Source organism: Giraffa tippelskirchi, chromosome X, assembly GCF_054371585.1.
Source record: "Giraffa tippelskirchi isolate mGirTip1 chromosome X, T2T-mGirTip1v1.2.pri, whole genome shotgun sequence".
In the NCBI taxonomy this organism is placed as follows: Eukaryota; Metazoa; Chordata; class Mammalia; order Artiodactyla; family Giraffidae; genus Giraffa; species Giraffa tippelskirchi.
In genome coordinates, this window is record NC_137289.1 from 39,586,284 (window position 1) to 39,604,297 (window position 18,014).

Consider the following 18,014-nt stretch of genomic DNA (forward strand, 5'->3'; position numbering starts at 1 on the left):
TCTCTGCTTTATGGAGGAAACTCTCCAGCCACATTGCCCCCCTGCCTTTCATGGGACACCTTGGGAGAGCACCCAGATGTCTAAGGTCCTGTGGGACGCAGGAGTGTCTTTTTCGGATATGGAAGTGGGAATTCATGGTTTGAATTTCTACAGGCCAAGGAAATGGCAGCTCGCACCTGGGTTTTGCCAGATGGAAGACAGGCAATATGCCTGGAGGTGGGCACTCAGCGAATCAGAGGCATCACGTGGCTCGCTGGAGCCCCGGAAGCCGGGGCAAGGGGGTGAGGTGGGCCCGAGGCGACTCCCTTTGGGCTAGGGGCCTGTCCGTGGAGCGTGACGCCCACTACCCTCTCTGCCAATGGCTGAGATTGGGCCAAGCAGCCTGGGAGTGGTTCACAGCTCCAGCAGCCCAGGGGCCCTGTTAGCCTGGGAAATCCGGCCGGCCTGCGGAGGAAATGGATGAAAACGGAAGGGGGAACCAAGGCCAAGATGGGATGGTGGCTCACACAAGACCACGAGTCTATGTTCCGGAACACCTTGCCTACAAGCTGGTGCACCAGCGAAATGAACTGACCCATATGGGCAAGACTGCCTTAGAGACGTTGCTAGGCCCATACTATCTCGTTGCTCACCTCCCCGCACTCTGTTCTTCGGTCTCCCAGTGATGTGTAACCTGTTTACAAAATAATGCTCGCCAGGGGCCTAGTAGGTCAGCAGGGACACAACATTTTGGACTATCCCCCTTTGAGGATATGGAAGCAGGTTTCACTGAAATCACTCCAAATCAAGGATTTAGATACCTTGTAGATTTGATCTGCACCTTTTCAGGCTGGGTGGAAGCCTTTCCTACCCAAACTGAAAAAGCAAGACAAGTAACCAAGGCACTCCTGAAAGACATTGTCCCCAGATATTGAATGTGTCTGACCATAGGGTTGGACAATGGACCGGCATTTGTAGCCGATGCAGAACAACAGGTGGCAAAGGCTTTGAAAACCCAGTGGAAATTGCATACTGCCTGCCATCCCCAGAGCTCAGGGAAAGTGGAACACGTGAGTGGAACCCTCAAACAAACCCTAGCAAAACTATGCCAGGAGACCAGCTTATCTTGGGTAGGCATGTTGCCTGCGGCCCTCTTAAAGGTGAGGTGTTCACCCGGGGCACGGACAGGGTTTTTGCCATTTGAAATCCTGTATGCACGACCACCCTCGCTAGTCAACTTAAGGGGAGACACCAGAGAACTGGGGAACTTGGACTTATATAGGCAGCTAAAAGGGTTAGGACACACAATCTCTCAAATACATACGTGGATAATTGATAGAATACCCATTTCCTTAGGTATAACAGCACATCCTCACCAACCAGGGGACCGAGTATGGGTAAGGATTGCAAACAACAGCCTGTAAAACCCATGTGGAAAGGGCCCTATTTTGTAATCTTAACTACCCCCACTGATCTCAAGGTGGCATGAACAGATGCTTGGACCCATTACTCCAGAGTCAAACCTGCAAGTCCCACTGATAGCCAGGAAAAGTGGGAAATGACCCTTAGTCTGGAGAAACTCCTGTGCCTGACCTTGCAAAGAAGGAAACAAGCACCCCAAAGCCCTGCTGGGGGCCACACCGGGAGCTGGTTAAGAAACACACGGCTGAAGCTGGAGGAACCAATAGGACCTACAAAAGGCAGATGTATTGGTTATTAATTGGTCTGGGACTCCCCCTATTCATCTTATTTGGAATAGGGCTTTCCTCTCTCCCACAGAGTGGACTTGTATCCAAAAACTCTCTCTCTGCTTTCCCTACTTCTTCATACTTCTTCTTTTTTAGGAGTCTCCTCCGACTGTGATCAACTTAAATATGAAAACAGTGTATTTTTGCCTTATAGTTCTGTTAAGTTGTAAAGTCGCCTCCTCATCTGAGAGCCAGGATAATTGTTCTGAATGTACGGAGTCTTTCTACCATGAGGGTAAATGGGCCCAAGGATTCACTGACTGCACATACAAACCAGCCGCATGTTATAGTTCAGCTTTCCCATGAACTAGAGAAAGGAAGCATCATTGCGAGGGACAATTAGAGCCCACAGTGTGAATGGCCTAACGTGCTATGGTACCCCAAGACAGATGGCTTGCTGGACTCGACAGACTCATTTTGGGATGATAGATTGTGGGGGGGGAAGACCAGGCTAGGAAAGAACGAGCCCAGGAGGTGGTCAAATGGTTAAAGGCCCAAGTAACCAAGCCAGACCCATTGGCATCAGGTCCAAAGATGGGGTCCTCTGGACTTTATAACCAGCTTTGAGTTTCCCTCAAAGATAAGTTAGAAATGACCACTATTGGAAATAATCCTTTTATCCATCTAGCCGAGGAGGTAGCCCTGGAACTAAATGTCACTAGCTGCTGTGTTTGTGGAGGAGCTCTGATGCATAAAACATGGCCCTGGAAGTGTACTGCACTGGATGCCTCTCTGCTATTCCAATGGAATCGAACAACTAGCAGGCGGGCAGGGGGTCCTATTCAGAGTTGGACCCTGTCCAAGGAAACAGAAGGCAAAGAATGCCTAAGCCAGGAAGGGACACATTATACCTGGGTCAGAGAAACAAAATGTAGAAGAGCCCTGGTCTATAATGGTACCTGTAACAAACGTCTGTGGTGGTCAGGGGCCCCAACCTGGTATCGGGATCCCCAAAAGGGAGGGAATGGAAATCACACTTGCACTCCCTTCAACTCCACTTCTGGGATTCCAGAGCGAAACTGTACGGGAAGTCAACCGGATACTAATCCTTTTCTTGCAATCCCAGGCTTTAGCCCATATTGGAAGCATTTTAACTCCACAAACCCAGACTTATGGCAGCCCCGAGAGGGACTTTTTGGATTTGCGGGAGAAGGGCCTACTCATGATTCCCATCCAGATGCGGAGGAACCTGCACCATAGGAATAATTCAGTCAGGTTTCTTCCTCTTCCCGACTCACCAGGGGACACGCTGGTGTTCCCAATTTGCGACAACCTGAGACATAGAGAAAAATGATTCCTCGAGCTAGGGGGAAAACAAAGTTGGGGCAAAGCTGAGCGACCCCAACAGATAATCCCGTATTATGGTCCGGCCACGTAGCCACAAGACGGCAGTTGGGGGTACAGGACCCACATTTACATGCTCAACGGAATAATCCGACTGCGGGCGGTACTTGAGAGTATAACTAATGAAATCGCAACTGCGTTGGAACTGTTGGCACAGCAACAATCCCAGATGAGGACTGCCATCTATCCAAATCGAATAGTGGAGGAAGGAGGAGCTTGTGGGAAATTCTACCAAACTGACTGTTGCATCCAAATAGGAGACAATCGAAGAGTTGTGACAGACATAGCTAAAAATATCAGGAAGACTGCCCATCTTCTAGTTCAGACAATGTTTCTGGTTAAAACAATGATTGGGATTGTCGTAGTCATACTCACCGATGACTGCTTATTCCCTGCTTCATACCGGTCCTAATCAAACACGTAACAGGGTTCATTCATAGAAAGAGTTGTCAAACGGAGAACAGCCACCTAGTTGTTGCTTTTAAGGGGTTACCAACCAGGTCTGGATGATGATGTTCTCTGACAGCCGCAGATGCACCCTAAATATCAAGAGCGGGGAATGAAATAGAAACCAGATCAAAGCCCCCAATTAAAGTAACAACCTTTTGCTTTCCCTTCCTTTATCTTGTGTTAACAGCTGCTGCTCATCAATCACCGCTTCCGCATCTGATCTCTTGCTTGGTGGTCACCTCCTCTTCTCGGGAACTAGGGCTACCTGGGGAAGGGAGGGATCTGAGCTGTTCAAGCAGGAAATCTACGGTGTATTAAAAGATACCCAGAACAAAGCCGAGGCACTCAGTCTTTGGCGGCGACTCCACTGAGCCCACACCGGTGCTGAATAAACTCGGCTGTTCTGCATCTTTGAGTGCCGCTTGTCTCTTTCTGATGCCACGGATTCTATAACCACACTACTATGTCAATCAGCCAACTCATGGCCTACTTTCCCATGGCCTTTTTTTCAAACAGTCCTCAGAAGCTTGGCTTGTCTGTGCTTTTGCATTCTATCTGCCTTTTCGTTTTTTTGAGAGACTCTTGTATGGCAGGAGGAATTACTATGAACTGGGCCATCTTTAGTGGTAGGAAGTCATCTAGCACAACTGGTACAGTTGGAGAAGTGAGAGAAAAGTCCTAATACAAAAATGTAACTTCCAAGGTAGTGCTAACTTCCGGTTGTATAAGTAGAGAAGTATTCAAACAGAAAGAAAATGAAATCCCACATAAACGTGGTTATCTCGTGATGATCACGAAATTGAAATATGCTTAAGAGAACAGTCTATATATAGGTGAATCCTGGCTCCAGCTCTATTAAGTATTCACACTGTTTGAAAAAGTGTGACCGAGCAAGTCTCCTTTAAGTCACTGTCCCCCTTTCCCCAAATAATATCTCCTGAATTTCTAACCTGTTGCACTGCAGTTGGTCTAGTCTAGTATGCTGAGGCATTAAGATTGTCAAAGCTCATTGAGGCCAGAGACTACATTGTTTATTACATTTTGAAATATGTCCCCAAGGCTTGCAGGCAGGTCTGGAGCAGCTCCCACCACCCCAAAAAGCCAGATCTTTGCTCTGAACTCTCCCCTTCATTCTCTGGTCCATTTTTCCTCCATCTTCTCACCAACCTGCAGCATTCTGTGTTCACCGCCCCGGAAGGATGCTGTGTTCTTGCAGTCTTCATCATCTCCACGAGTGCCTGCCCATGGTCTGTATTTGAACTCTCTGTTGATGGAATGAAAACATTTGAGTAATGAAAATTAGAGGGTGCAGACAGGCTTGCATGGGAACTTCTTTATTAAGTTCCACAAAGGGACCCTGCCCTGCCTTGTGGCTGAGTTGACTATTATCAGTGATTTGAATCCTGTCGACTGGATCGTCTGGAAGACGAATAGTTTCCCTCTGAAAGTGGCACAAAAGACTTTTACGTGACTTCACTCGCAGTGCACATCTTCTGCACAATATCCCGTACCTGGTACTCTTACATACAAATATTCTCAGTTTATCCGGTATTTGGCCTGATGTGCTGCACTACAGAGTCTGTCTTTTAGGCTTGGCTAAGAAGGAAGTTGAGAGATCTTGTCGGGAGACCTTGTTGGCAGATTTTGTGGCTCAGATCATGAACTCTTTATTGACAAATTCAGACTTAAATTGAAGAAAGTAGGGAAAACCACTAGACTATTCAGGTGTGACCTAAATCAAATCCCTTACGATTATATAGTGGAAGTGACAAATAGATTCAAGGGATTAGATCTGATAGACAGAGTGCCTGAAGAACTATGGATGGAGGTTCGTGACGTTGTACAGGTGACAGGGATTAAGACCATCCCCAAGAAAAAGAAATGCAGAAAAGCAAAATGGCTGTCTGAGGAGGCCTTACAAATGGCTGTGTAAAGAAGAGAAGTGAAAAGCAAAGGAGACAAAGAAAGACATACCCATTTGAATGCAGAGTTCCAAAGAATAGCAAGGAGAGTTAAGAAAGCCTTCCTTAGTGATCAGTGCAAAGAAAGAGAGGAAAACAATAGAATGGGAAAGACTAGAGATCTCTTCAAGAAAATTAGAGATACCAAGGGTACATTTCATGCAAAGATGGGCACAGTAAAGGACAAAAATGGTATAGACCTAACAGAAGCAGAAGATATAAAGAAGAGGTGGCAAGAATACACAGAAACACTACACAAAAAGGATCTTCATGACCTAGATAATCACGATGGCATGATCACTCACCTAGAGCCAGACATCCTGGAATGTGAAGTCAAGTGGGCCTTAGGAAGCATCACTATGAACAACGCTAGGGGAGGTGATGGAATTCCAATTGAGCTATTTCAAATCCTTAAAGATGATGCTGTGAAAGTGCTGCTCTCAATATGCTAGCAAATTGGGAAAGCTCACCAGTGGCCACAGGACTGGAAAAGGTCAGTTTTCATTCCAATCCCAAGGCAAGGCAATGCCAAAGAATGCTCAAACTACCGCACAATTCCACTCATCTCACACGCTAGCAAAGTGATGCTCAAAATTCTCCAATCCGGGCTTCAACAGTTCGTGGGCCGTGAATTTCCAGATGTTCAAGTTGGATTTAGAAAAGGCAGAGGAACCAAAGATCAAATTGCCAACATCTGTTGGATCACTGAAAAAGCAAGTGAGTTCCAGAAAAACATTTATTTCTGCTTTATCGACTATGCCAAAGCCTTTGACTGTGTGGATCACAACAACCTGTGGAAAATTCTGAAAGAGATGGGAATACCAGAACACCTGACCTGCCTCCTGAGAAATCTGTATGCAGGCCAACAAGCAACAGTTAGAATTGGACACGAAACAACAGACTGGTTCCAAATCAGGAAAGGAGTATGTCAAGACTGTATATTCTCACTCCACTTATTTAACTTTTATGCAGAGTACATAATGAGAAACACGTGATGATGAAGCACAAGCTGGAATCAAGATTGTTGGGGGAGAAAGATCAATAACCTCAGATATGCAGATTACACCACCCTTATGGCAGAAAGCAAAGAGGAACTAAAGAGCCTCTTGATCAAAGTGACAGAGGAGAGTGAAAACGTTGGTTTAAAACTCAACATTCAGAAAAGTAAGATCATGGCATGCGGTCCCATGAATTCACGGCAAATAGATGGGGAAATAGTGGGAACAATGAGAGAGTTTTCTGGTGGGGGGGGGGGCTCCAAAATCACTGTAGATGGTGACTGCAGCCATGAAATTAAAAGATGCTTGTTCCTTGGAAGAAAAGCTATGACCAACCTGGACAGCATACTAAAAAGCAGAGACATTACTTTGCCAACAAAGGTCTGTCTAGTCAAAGCTATGGTTTTTCCAGTAGTCATGTATGGATCTGAGAGTTGAACTATCAAGAATGCTGCGCACTGAAGAATTGATGCTTTTGAACTGTAGTGTTGAAGAAGAGTCCTCAGAGTCCCTTCGATACTGAGGAGATCCAACCAGTCCATCCTAAAGGAAATCAGTCCTGAATATTCATTGAAAGGACTGATGTTGAAGCTGAAACTCCAATACTTTGGCCACCTGATGCAAAGAACTGACTCATTTGAAAAGACCCTGATGCTGGGAAAGATTGAAGGTGGGAGGAGAAGGGGATGACAGAGGATGAGATGGTTGGATGGCATCACCGACTCAATGGACATGAGTTTGTGTAAACTCTGGGAGTGGGTGATGGACAGGGAGGCCTGGCGTGCTGCAGTCCATGGGATCGCAGAGTCGGACATGACTCAGCGACTGAACTGAACTGAACTGATACCCTTCTAGTGCACTTTGTTTCCTGTTACCGTAGCCGCCAACTCCCCTGAGTACCTGGTGCTGCCAGAACCCCTGCAACCCAAGCAAGTGCACCACCTCCACACCTGGCCCTCACAGGGGAAACCCAACTCCTCCAGGGCAGCCTCAGGTGCAAACCCCAGTGGACGACCCACATGCAGAGGTGGAAATGAAACCACAATAGAAACCCAGGGGCAGTGCGGCTAAGGAAGAAGACCCCAGACCTTCCCACCAGCTGTACAAGCTGAAGATTCAATCCGCAGATTCTGTGCCTATGGAATATATAAAAGGTCATCGAGAGCTCCCACAAAAGAAAACGCACTAGTTCTGATAGCTGTGGACGTTGGAGACAAGAACACAGAAGATTAGGACCAGATTAGAATCTGAGCCGCCCCCACAGCAGGTCCAGACAGCAGCACAGTGTTAGAGGGGTTTCTAGGGAGGTGAGGTGAACTGTGACTCCCAGCGAGGGAAAGGATTCTGACAGCAGTGACTCAAGAAAAACATTGATTATTTTTGTTTTGACTTGTTCTGTAGATTCTTTTGGATTTTTTTTTCTTTTTTCTCCCCTTCCCCCCCTCCCATGGTAGTTGTTGTAAATGTTCTCTCATAAGATTTCTCTAACTTTCCACAAAACACCAAATAATGTTCTTGATAATTGGACTCACATTTCCTAAATATTTACTGCAGTGACCAAGGAGAGCCCTGGAGGTATAATAGCCCATCAGAATTCTTCTATATTGGACCAAAAGATACAGACCTTCATTGCCCATTCTTGAAAAGGCACTGTCCACTTCATACCTGTACTACTCAGGGAGGCTCTCTCTAGTATCTTGCCCAAGGACCTCAATTCTTTTCCTTTATCTCATGAGGTTCTGCCAGTTTCAAGAAAGTGTTTTGTTTTTTTGTCCTGTAGAGCCCTGTCCCTCTCCTGAAGGGCTCAGGAAAAGTTTGATTTCGTGGATTATCAGGATTTCATCTCAATGTTTGGCTGACAGTGGTGTACTTACAGATTCTTATATCCTACACAACAGGAAATAATTACAACTGTAGGTGTAAAGAATACTTTGTAGCAATTGAAAATGATACACTATCTTCTCGCTCACACAGAGAAAAAGAAATAAAATACGAAAACAAAATTACTGAACAATCACAGAACTGTGAAAATGACTGTGGTGGGGCCACCTTGTTTCTCATAAGTGGTCACCAGTGTTCTCTAAATAAGATGGAAGAGGCAGGAGATATGCCCACAATTAATTCAAAATACATATCTCCCAAGGGTTGATTTTCTGCCTCTAAAATTAATGTATCTGTGCCATAAACACTCATACTCATATGTGATCATAATTGGAGATAGAGTATTTACCAAGTGATCAAGTTAAAATGCATTCATTAGAGTAGGTTTTAATCCAAATGACTTATATCTATATAATAAGGGAAAATCAGACATAGATACATACATATAGGGAAGAAAACGTGGGGAGGCATAGGGAGACTTCAGCTATCTACAAGCCAAGAAAAGTGGCCAGGAACGGAGGCCCGTTATGCATTCACACCTTGCATAAAATCCAACTCAGATGAAACCTTGATTTGGGCTTAGAGCCTCCACAAGTATGAGACAATACATGAATGTTGTTTAAGTGACCCAATCACTAGCATTTTGTACAGGAGCTCTAGAATACTTGAAAGTGTTGAAAGTATTAGTCGCTCAGTTGTGTCCAACTCTTTGTGACTCCATGGACTGTAGCCTGCCTCGCCCTTCTGTCCATGGAATTTTCTAGTCAAGAACGCTGGAGTGGGATTCCATTTCCTACTCCACGGGATCTTCTGGACCCAGGGATTGAACCTGAGTCTCCTGCATTGCAAGTGGATTCTTTACTATTTGGCCATTTTCTAATACTCATATGATATTTAAATGATCTTAACTAGTTTTATAAAATGAACAATACAGTAGATAAATAATCATACTTGTTACACTACTGTCACTAGACCCGAACACACCAGGAAGACCATTATTGGTTTAGTCAGGATAACCTCGCTGTAGAGTGGCTCAGTGACCGTGGCTACCAGTTTGACTCCCTCCTTGGCTGACATGGAGTCAACATGAACTTTTTAGCTTCTCTGACTGAATGCCCTCAGCATCCCTATGATGTTAAGCTGAAAATCATCAAGGTTTTCCACTTCAAAAACAACAGAATAAGGGCTAGAAAAGAATGACATTAGATCATCTGAACGAGTTAGGGTAGAAACTTCTGATTCTAGGCAGTGTGAAATGAGGTTTTTCTCCTGAAATTTTTTGTTGCACTTAACTTCTATGCTGTGTTGGGGTCCTCTTTTTAAGGGAATCCATAAACAATGGTAATGTTGAAAAGGTTTCTGAATGGGGTATGCCTATCCCATCAACACCACCATCCACGAGTTGAGACTTGCAATTGTTAATTCAGCTATGAAGCCATTTCCCTTATTTTGCCTTTACAGTGAACCACAACATTGCAAGGTGATTCCTCACTAGGTTCTCTTATTTCCTCAATCATCAACTGAAGTGAATAATTACTAGTGTTACTCCCCCTTCCAATCTTCAACATCAAACTGCTTTTCCCTTCTCCATCCTAGATTTTCTGTGTATCAGAGTCCTTTGAGGTCCCAATTATCTCTTCAAAACCCAATTGTTTTGTATTTTTAATGGTTTTTTTTATAACTGATGTATTCATTTAATTTCTGAATTTACAAATGTGAAAGGAACACAGGTCATTAAGATATCTAATGGATTCTATTTCTTAAAATGACTTCATACACAATATATGTATTAGATTTAGGTCTTTAGTCCATTTTGAGTTTATTTTTGTATATGCTGTTAGGGAATGTTCTAATTTTACTTTATTGCATGTAGCTATCCAATTATCCCTGCAGCACCTATTGAAGAGACTGTCTTCTCTCCACTGTATATTCTTCTGTTTTTTTATTATAGATTAGTTGACCATAGCACATAGGTTTATTTCTGGGCTCTCTCTTCTGTTCCACGTGTCTGTTTTTGTGCCGATACTACACTGACTGGATTAATGTAGTTTTCTGATATAGTTCGAAGTCAGGGAACCTGATTCCTCCAGTTCTGCTCTTCTTCCTTAAGACTGTTTTGGCGATTCAGGGTCTTTCGTCTTTCCATACAAAATTTAAAACGGTCTGTTCTAGTTTTGTGGAAAATGCCCCGGTATTTTCATAGCAATTGCACTGAGTATGTGGATTGCCTTGGATAGCATGTTTATTTTAACAATATCAATTCTTCCCATCCATAAACAAGGTAAACCTTTCCCTCTGTTTGTATTATCTTCACTTTCTTTGATCAGGGTTTTACTTTTTCTACGTACAGGTCTTTCACCACCTTAGATACGTTTACTCCTAGCTGCTTTATTTATCATTTTATTCATTTTATCTCACCCTGGTGGCTTTTCAGCAATAAGAGTGATCATTTTTTGAGAAATAACCGCTATAAATCATTAATCAATTCCAGTATGTGTGGTATTTGGGGGACCTATATAATGTTTAAGAAAACAATTTAAAATTTGAAAAATGTTAAATATTTTCACTGTGTATGTGTAAGTATTCCTATTTCTGTTTGTGTTCTGTATTTGGAGAATGGGATTTTGTCAGTCTCTTCAAATTGATCATTGGTTTTGATAAGTTTCGGAGATAATAGCTGGTCAATTAATTCTTAGGATTTTCAGGAGCACTCTGCTGAGGAAGCCAGGACATTCTGCTCATGCCACTGCAGGTCAATGAGGAGAAGATTCTGTGTTGGAGTAAAATATCCACCAAGTGACCTGAGTCTCTCTGATGCCTGAAAGAGCTTGAGTTATGGAGGTCAGTCAGACTCTCTTAGGAAGCTCTAACTGATTATTTCATTTTTCAACTTCAGTGACTTTGGTGACATCTTTCAAACTTCTCATGCATCAATAGTAGACATAAATCAGCTGAGGTGAATGGATGCCTGTTTCCTACATGGGGCAGAGTTCAAAGATTTTTCTGGTGGAGGTCACGGAAAGTTTGAAGATACCACTGAGTTTGGCTGACTGGGGTTAAGCGTGGGGGAGGGGCGTGGCAGGAGTTGGGAGGTGGGACATCCAGTGAGAAGTGACATGGGCTGCCATAGTAACAGGCCTCCCTGCTTTGCATTTTATCCAATCAGATATGGACAGTGTCTGTGACGTCAGGGAACGCAGGGCCTATAAACTCGGCCAACGGCCTTCAACGCCCGCACTGGTCTTCCCTCTGAGCCATGGGGGGTGGTGTCTCCCACATGGCTGAACCAGCCTCTGACAACTCTCAGGAAGACCTGAGCACCAGAGAAACTGGCACCTCCGAAATTGAGCCCTCGGAAACAGAGCCCTCCAGACCAGAGTCGTCTGATGCCGAGCCAAAGAAGGCAAAGCGGAAGACGGCTAAGAGCCGCCGTCGCCGTCGCCGTCGCCGCCGCTCCCGTCCGGACGACTTCTCGAGCTTCGCCATCTATTTCCGCAGGCTGCTGAGGCAAGTCCATCCGGGCCTGAGTCTCTCCCGTGAGGCCGTGAACGTCATGGATTCGTTCGTGAAGGATATGTTTGAGCGGATCGCCGAAGAGGCCTGGCGCCTGGCCCGCTCCAACAAGCACCGCACCATCACAAATCATGACATCCAGACAGCTGTGCGTCTTCTCTTGCCTGGGGAGATCGGCAAGCATGCCATGTCCGAGGCCACTAAAGCGATCATCAGATACAACAGCTGCAGATAAACTGCCTCAGGACCGCCTGAACATCGCAAACCAGACTTTTCTTCTCTCACTTGGAGAGAAAAGACCTGTAGCGATGAAGAGGCACATTTCCACCCCAACGAAAACATTAAAAACTTCATTAACTTTGCTTCAATATGTGTCGGTTGTGTCATTCGTTCGATGGAAAATCGTGTACTTTTTTCTTAGCGTATTGCAACTCGTCACTTTCCTAAATGGTTATATCTATTTGTGGTTTCTCAGCGATTTTAGGGATCTTTATGGTCAAAATGGTTTCCCGAAAAGTTTCATCGGCCTTTTTCATTTTCATTCTCCCACCTATACTTAGGTACCATCCAGAGATTTTTATGTGGTGTATAGCAACCGATAAAGAACAGTGTGGTCTTCCCGGGTGGCTCAGCAGTAAAGAATGCGCCTGCAATGCAGGAGTCGCAGGAGAGGCAGGTTCGATCCCTGGGTCATAAAGATCCCCGGGAGGAGGGCATGGCAACCCTCTCCAGTATGCTTTCCTAGAGAATCCCATGGACAGAGGAGCCTGGTGGGCTATAGTCCACAGGGTCTGCAAAGAGTCGGGCACCACTGTTGCGAGGTAGCACGCATGGACACAAAGAGCAGTGTGTGTGTGTGTGTGTGTGTGTGTGTGTGTGTGTGTGTGTGTGTGTGTGTGTGTGTGTGTGTGTGTGTGTGTGTGTGTGTGTGTGTGTGTGTGTGTGTGTGTGTGTGTGTGTGTGTGTGTGTGTGTGTGTGTGTGTGTGTGTGTGTGTGTGTGTGTGTGTGTGTGTGTGTGTGTGTGTTCAGTCACTCAGTCATATCTGACTCTTTCTGACCTCATGGCCAGGAGCCCGCCAGGCTCCTCTCTCCGTGCAATTTTCCAAGCAAGAATACTGAACTGGTTGCCATTTCCTACTCCAGGGGATCTTTCTGACCATGGGATAGAAACCATGTCTCTTTCGTCTCGTGCATTGGCAGGTGGATTCTTTACCACTGCACCAGCAGTAGCAGATATAAAAATCACACTTACCCATTCTATCTCTTCAATCCCAATTCACTTCCATGTGTAAAATAGGACTCAAACACAGTGTAAAATGAGAAAATTCTAAATTTCTGGAATCAAGCACCATATCTTATGAAATTACCTTATCTAGATTTCTCTTATCCTATTTTTTTGTTTGCAAACTAGAACATTTGGCTTTAAAAAAAAAAAAAAATCCGGACTGAATTGCAAACTTGCAGGGATGATGGGATAGTCCAGTGACAGTGAATGCAGCGACAGTCTCCACAGTAGCAGCCAATGAGGGACTGGTAGCCCATGAGCCAAAGCAATTGGCCAAACGTATGGTGGAGTGAGGAGGGCTGAACAAATAACAACCTTCCTGTGGCACTCAGCCTAGAGATGGAGCGGGAAGGTGGGGTGATAGTTTCCCTGATGTTTTTCCATTCAAGCACCTGCTTTTAACCATGGCGATGTAAGTACAGGTATCCATTTCTTGGGGCTTCCCAGGTGGCGCTAGTGGTAAAGAAACTGCCTTCTTATGTGGGAAACGTTAAGAGCCACGGATTCAATCCCTGGATTGGGAAGATGCCCTGGAAAAAGGCATGGCAACCCACTCCAGTATTCTTGCTGGAAAATCCCATGGACAGAGGAGCCTAGCGGGCTTCAATCCGTAGGGTCTCAAAGAGTCGGACACGACTGAAGCGGCTTAGCATACACGCCATCCATTTCTTGGGTCTTCCCAAGTGGCGCCGGTAGTAAAGAACCTGCCTGCAATGCAGGAGACACAGGAGACCCAGGTTCTATCCCTAAGTGGAGAAGGTTCCCTGGAGGAGGGCATGGAAACCCACTCCAGTACTCTTTCCTGGATAATTCCCAGGGACAGAGGAGCCTGGTGGGCCACAGTTCATAGGGTCACAAAGAGTCGGACACAACTGAAGAGATTTAGCACACATGCATGCATCCATTTCTTGTTGTGGGACATGTCTCTAGCGCCTTGCATCAAAGTAAGAAGGAGGACGATGTTCAGCAATTAAGAGAAATAAGATGACTCCTTCTTCTACCTCAAGTATTTGACTGCTAATGCTTATGATAATATTTACTGAAATTAATGTCCATTGTGATTCCTTCTTGGTGCATTGACATTTTTATTTCTATAAGTATATTGCTGCATTTCAAAGTAGTTGGTGATTTCCCTATTCCTTTTATTTTTGTTTGAGATACTTTTTGTGATTTTAGTTAATTAATTTTTTATTGAAGGATTATTGCTTTACAGAACTTTGCTGTTTTCTGTCAAACATCAACATAAATCAGCCTAGGGGATACATATATCCCCTCCCTTTTGGAACTCTCTCCCATCTCCCTCCCCATCCCACCCCTCTGGGTTGATACAGAGCCCCTGGTTGAGTTTCCTGAGCCATACAGCAAATTCCCCTTGGCTATCTCTTTTACACATGGTAATGTAAGTTTCCATGTTACTCTTTCCATACATCTCACCCTCTCCTCCCCTTTCCCCATGTCCATAATTCTATTCTCCTATTTCTTTTTTAAAAGATTGATTTCAAGCTTACTACATCCTTGGAGAGAGAGAAAGCACACTGTGATTTCAGTCCTTTGTAATTTACAATGGTTTTCATTAGAACTTAATATTTCATTATATTTTAAACTATTCACTTTGAACTTTAAGCAACAAGGATATGCTATACAGTACAGAGGAATATACCAACTATCTAATAATAAATGTAAACAGAGTATAATATATAAAACAACTGAATTGCTATGTTGTAAATCTGAACAAATATAATATTGCAACTCATGAATACACCCACAAAAAAAAGAAATTAAAGTTAAAAACAATTTATCAGTACCACTGTTATTGGATGTAGAAATCTGTGAAGGATGTGATTCTCAGCAAAACAATGAGAGAAAAACTAGGAGGATCTACAAAATTCCAACCTCTTGATCCCAGCTGTAGTGTTTTCTCGAGGTCAGTCATGATAGAGTTCGGTAAGTTCTAAATTATTTTCCTAGCAATTTCATTTCCCAGTTTATTCTCATTCTCCCAAAGTGTACTATGGAGTTCTTCAGAAGCAGTTTATGTGTGATATGCAGTAGATAAAGTGAAGAAACTGATATACGCATCCACTACCTCTATCACACTTATCCCACATATCCCAGTTTATTTACATATTTTCCACATATCCTAGTTAATGAAACATTTAAATATATAAATGGGGACTGATATATAGTATAGAAATGGCAAAACAAACATTTCACACACATTTCAATTTTCTAATTCCCTGGTTTTTTGAAATTATTTTTAAAATTCATACAGAAGAACAAGATGGCAGAGGAATAGGTGGACGCGGAGTACATCTCTCTCCACAGATACATCAGGAATATACCTTCAGACACAGAGGTGCATGCAGAACACCAGCTGAGAGCGGACAGGAGTCCCTGACTAGTGGAAAATAATATATAGACCCACCCAAACCTTGGTAGGATGAAGGGACTAGGGAAAAACAGGAGTGTTAGTAGGACTGGACCTGCCTTCAGCAGGTGGGGGAACTGAAGCAAGGGTCCGATCCCCACGTCGGGGCAATTGTCGGAGTCAGAGGAGAAACATTTAAGGCTGAGAGTGAAACAGCTGATCTGTGGCAGCCTAAGTGGGATGAGAATCAGACAGTCCTTGCAGCCATACATACCCAAGACGGGGATGCAGATCCCCTGGAAGGTGCAGCGGCTGGTAGCTGGAGTTTAGGGATTGTGGAGCAATCCTAAAGCGAGGGCTGCTCTTGACTGTGGAGAGACTGATCAAGGGGATATGAGGGAGGAGACTGTGGTGGCAAATGCCTGTGGAGGAAAGTCGGGCAGCCACGGAAGCTAGGCGATACTGCTGAGTCACGTTTGGCGGTGGAGCCATCACCATAGCCTCTCTCTTCCCACACTGCCAGCATTGGCAGCTGAACAATAGAGAGGCTGGCCCAGCAAGCACCTGACGCACTGAATTACAGAGGAGGACCCCATCCAGGGTGCCCCTTTAAGTGCCTGATGCGCCAGTCTACGGAGTAGGACCCAGCCAGGGGGGCCCCTCTGTGTGCCCGATGTGCCAAACAACAGAGAAGGTCCCCAGGCAACGAAGCCCTCTAAGTGCCTGAACGGGTGGAGTTACGGAGAAAGACTGGCCAAAGAGGCCTTCTGATCGCCAGCTACAAGAGGCTTGAAAAAAGACTCTGATAGGGCCATAACTCTTGCGGTGGAGGCAGTCCGTGTCCCTGCACACTTGGCGCTGCCATGGTCCCTGCAAGCCAAGCAGCTGTGCCACCTTCACGGTCAACTCTTACTGGGGCAGAGCTGCCACAGGCAAAAACAGTCTTGTGCCTCTGCATGCGGGGTCGCTTCAGTAGTGTCCTACTCTTTGCAACCCTGGAGACTGTGGCCTGCCAGGCTTCTCTGTCAAGGAGCGGCGTTCTCCAGACAAGAATACTGGAGTGTGTTGGCTAATACTGGTTTCGCGGTTGCGTGGCATGGAGCGGCCCTGAGGAGATACCCCATGTCCAAGGTCAGAGAAGCCCTAGCAAGACGGTAGGAGGGGCAAATTCACATTTAGAATCAAACCTCATCCCCGCCAGAGATGCTCAGAGGGCTCTAACAAACCTTGTGCACGCCAGGACCCAGAGCCCCCACAGAGACTGAGACAGAACTGTGTTTGAGTGTCTCCTGTGTAGGTACGGGTCAGCAGTGGACTGCCGCAGGGGCAGGGGCCCTGGGTGCAGCAGACTTGGCTATGGCATAAGCCCTCTTGGAGGGGGTCGCCATTAGCCTGACCACAGAGCCGCCAGATCTTACACAGGACTGGGAAATAGACTCTTGAAGGGCACAAACAGAACCTTGTGCACACCAGGACCCAGGAGAAAGGAGCACTGACCCCACAAGAGACTGACCCAGACTTGCCTGGGAGTGTGCAGGAGTCTCCAGTGGAGATGTGGGTTGGTGGTGGCCTGCTGCAGGGTTGGGGGCACTGAGTGTAGCAGTACATGCATGGGGCCTTTTGAAGGAGGTCGCCATTATCTTCATTACCTCCACCATAGTTTGGCCCTAGGTAAATAAGAAAGAGCGAGCACAGCTCCACCCATCAACAGAAAGGTGGATTAAAGATTTACTGAGCATGCCTCTGCCCATCAGAACAAGACCCAGTTTCCCCCTCAGTCAGTCTCTCCCATCAGGAAGCTTCCATAAGCCTCTTATGCTTCTCCATCAGAGGGCAGACAGACTGAAACCACAATCACAGAAAACTAACCAACCTGATCACATGGACCACAGCCTTGTCCAACTCAGTGAAACTATGAGACATGCCGTGTAGGGCCACCCAAGAAGGACAGGTCATCGTGGAGAGTTCAGCCAAAATGTGGTCCACTGGAGAAGGGAATGGCAAACTACCTCAGTATTCTTGCCTTGAGAACCCCAGGAACAGTATGAAAAGGCAAAAGCATAGGACACTGAAAGATGAACTCCCCAGCGGGTAGGTGCCCCCTGGAGATCAGTGGAGAAATAACTCCAGAAAGAATGAAGAGATGGAGCCAACGCAAAAACAACACCCAGTTGTGGATGTGACTGGTGATGGAAAGAAAGTCCGATGCTGTAAAGAGCTATATTGCACAGGAACCTGGAATGTTAGGTCCATGAATCAAGGTAAATTGGAAGTGGTCAAACAGGAGATGGCAAGTGTGAATGTCGACATTTTAGGAATCAGAGAACTAAAGCAGACTGGAATGGTTGAATTTAACTCAGATGACCATTATATCTACTACTGTGGGCAAGAATCCCTTAGAAGAAAGGGAGTAGCCATCATAGTCAACAAAAGAGTCTGAAATGCAGTACTTGGATGAAATCCCAAAAACGACAGAATGATCTCTG

At 45.3% G+C, this 18,014-nt stretch overlaps 1 protein-coding gene and 1 pseudogene across 17 annotated transcripts in view; one reads left to right on the forward strand and one right to left on the reverse strand.

The window, feature by feature from the left end:
* LOC145536807 (histone-lysine N-methyltransferase PRDM7-like) overlaps nt 1–18,014 on the reverse strand; it is a 44,244-nt gene that overhangs the window by 10,219 nt on the left and 16,011 nt on the right. For 8 of the 16 annotated variants that reach the window (XM_081566781.1, XM_081566771.1, XM_081566780.1 and 5 more), the window contains 2 exons: nt 4,689–4,785; nt 3,447–3,610 (listed from right to left, as the gene is read on the reverse strand). Coding sequence is in view for 2 of the 16 variants with exons in the window: in XM_081566770.1 (XP_081422896.1) it covers nt 3,447–3,505 (59 nt within the window). In the remaining 14 variants the exon portion in view is untranslated. Of the gene's footprint in view, nt 1–3,446; nt 3,783–4,684; nt 4,786–18,014 lie in introns of all 16 variants that reach the window. The other 8 variants (XM_081566785.1, XM_081566777.1, XM_081566783.1 and 5 more) reach the window with 1 other exon arrangement.
* Nucleotides 10,303–12,242, forward strand: LOC145536806 (histone H2B pseudogene; annotated as a pseudogene). The gene has a single exon (XR_014076021.1). The product of XR_014076021.1 is annotated as a histone H2B pseudogene (transcript).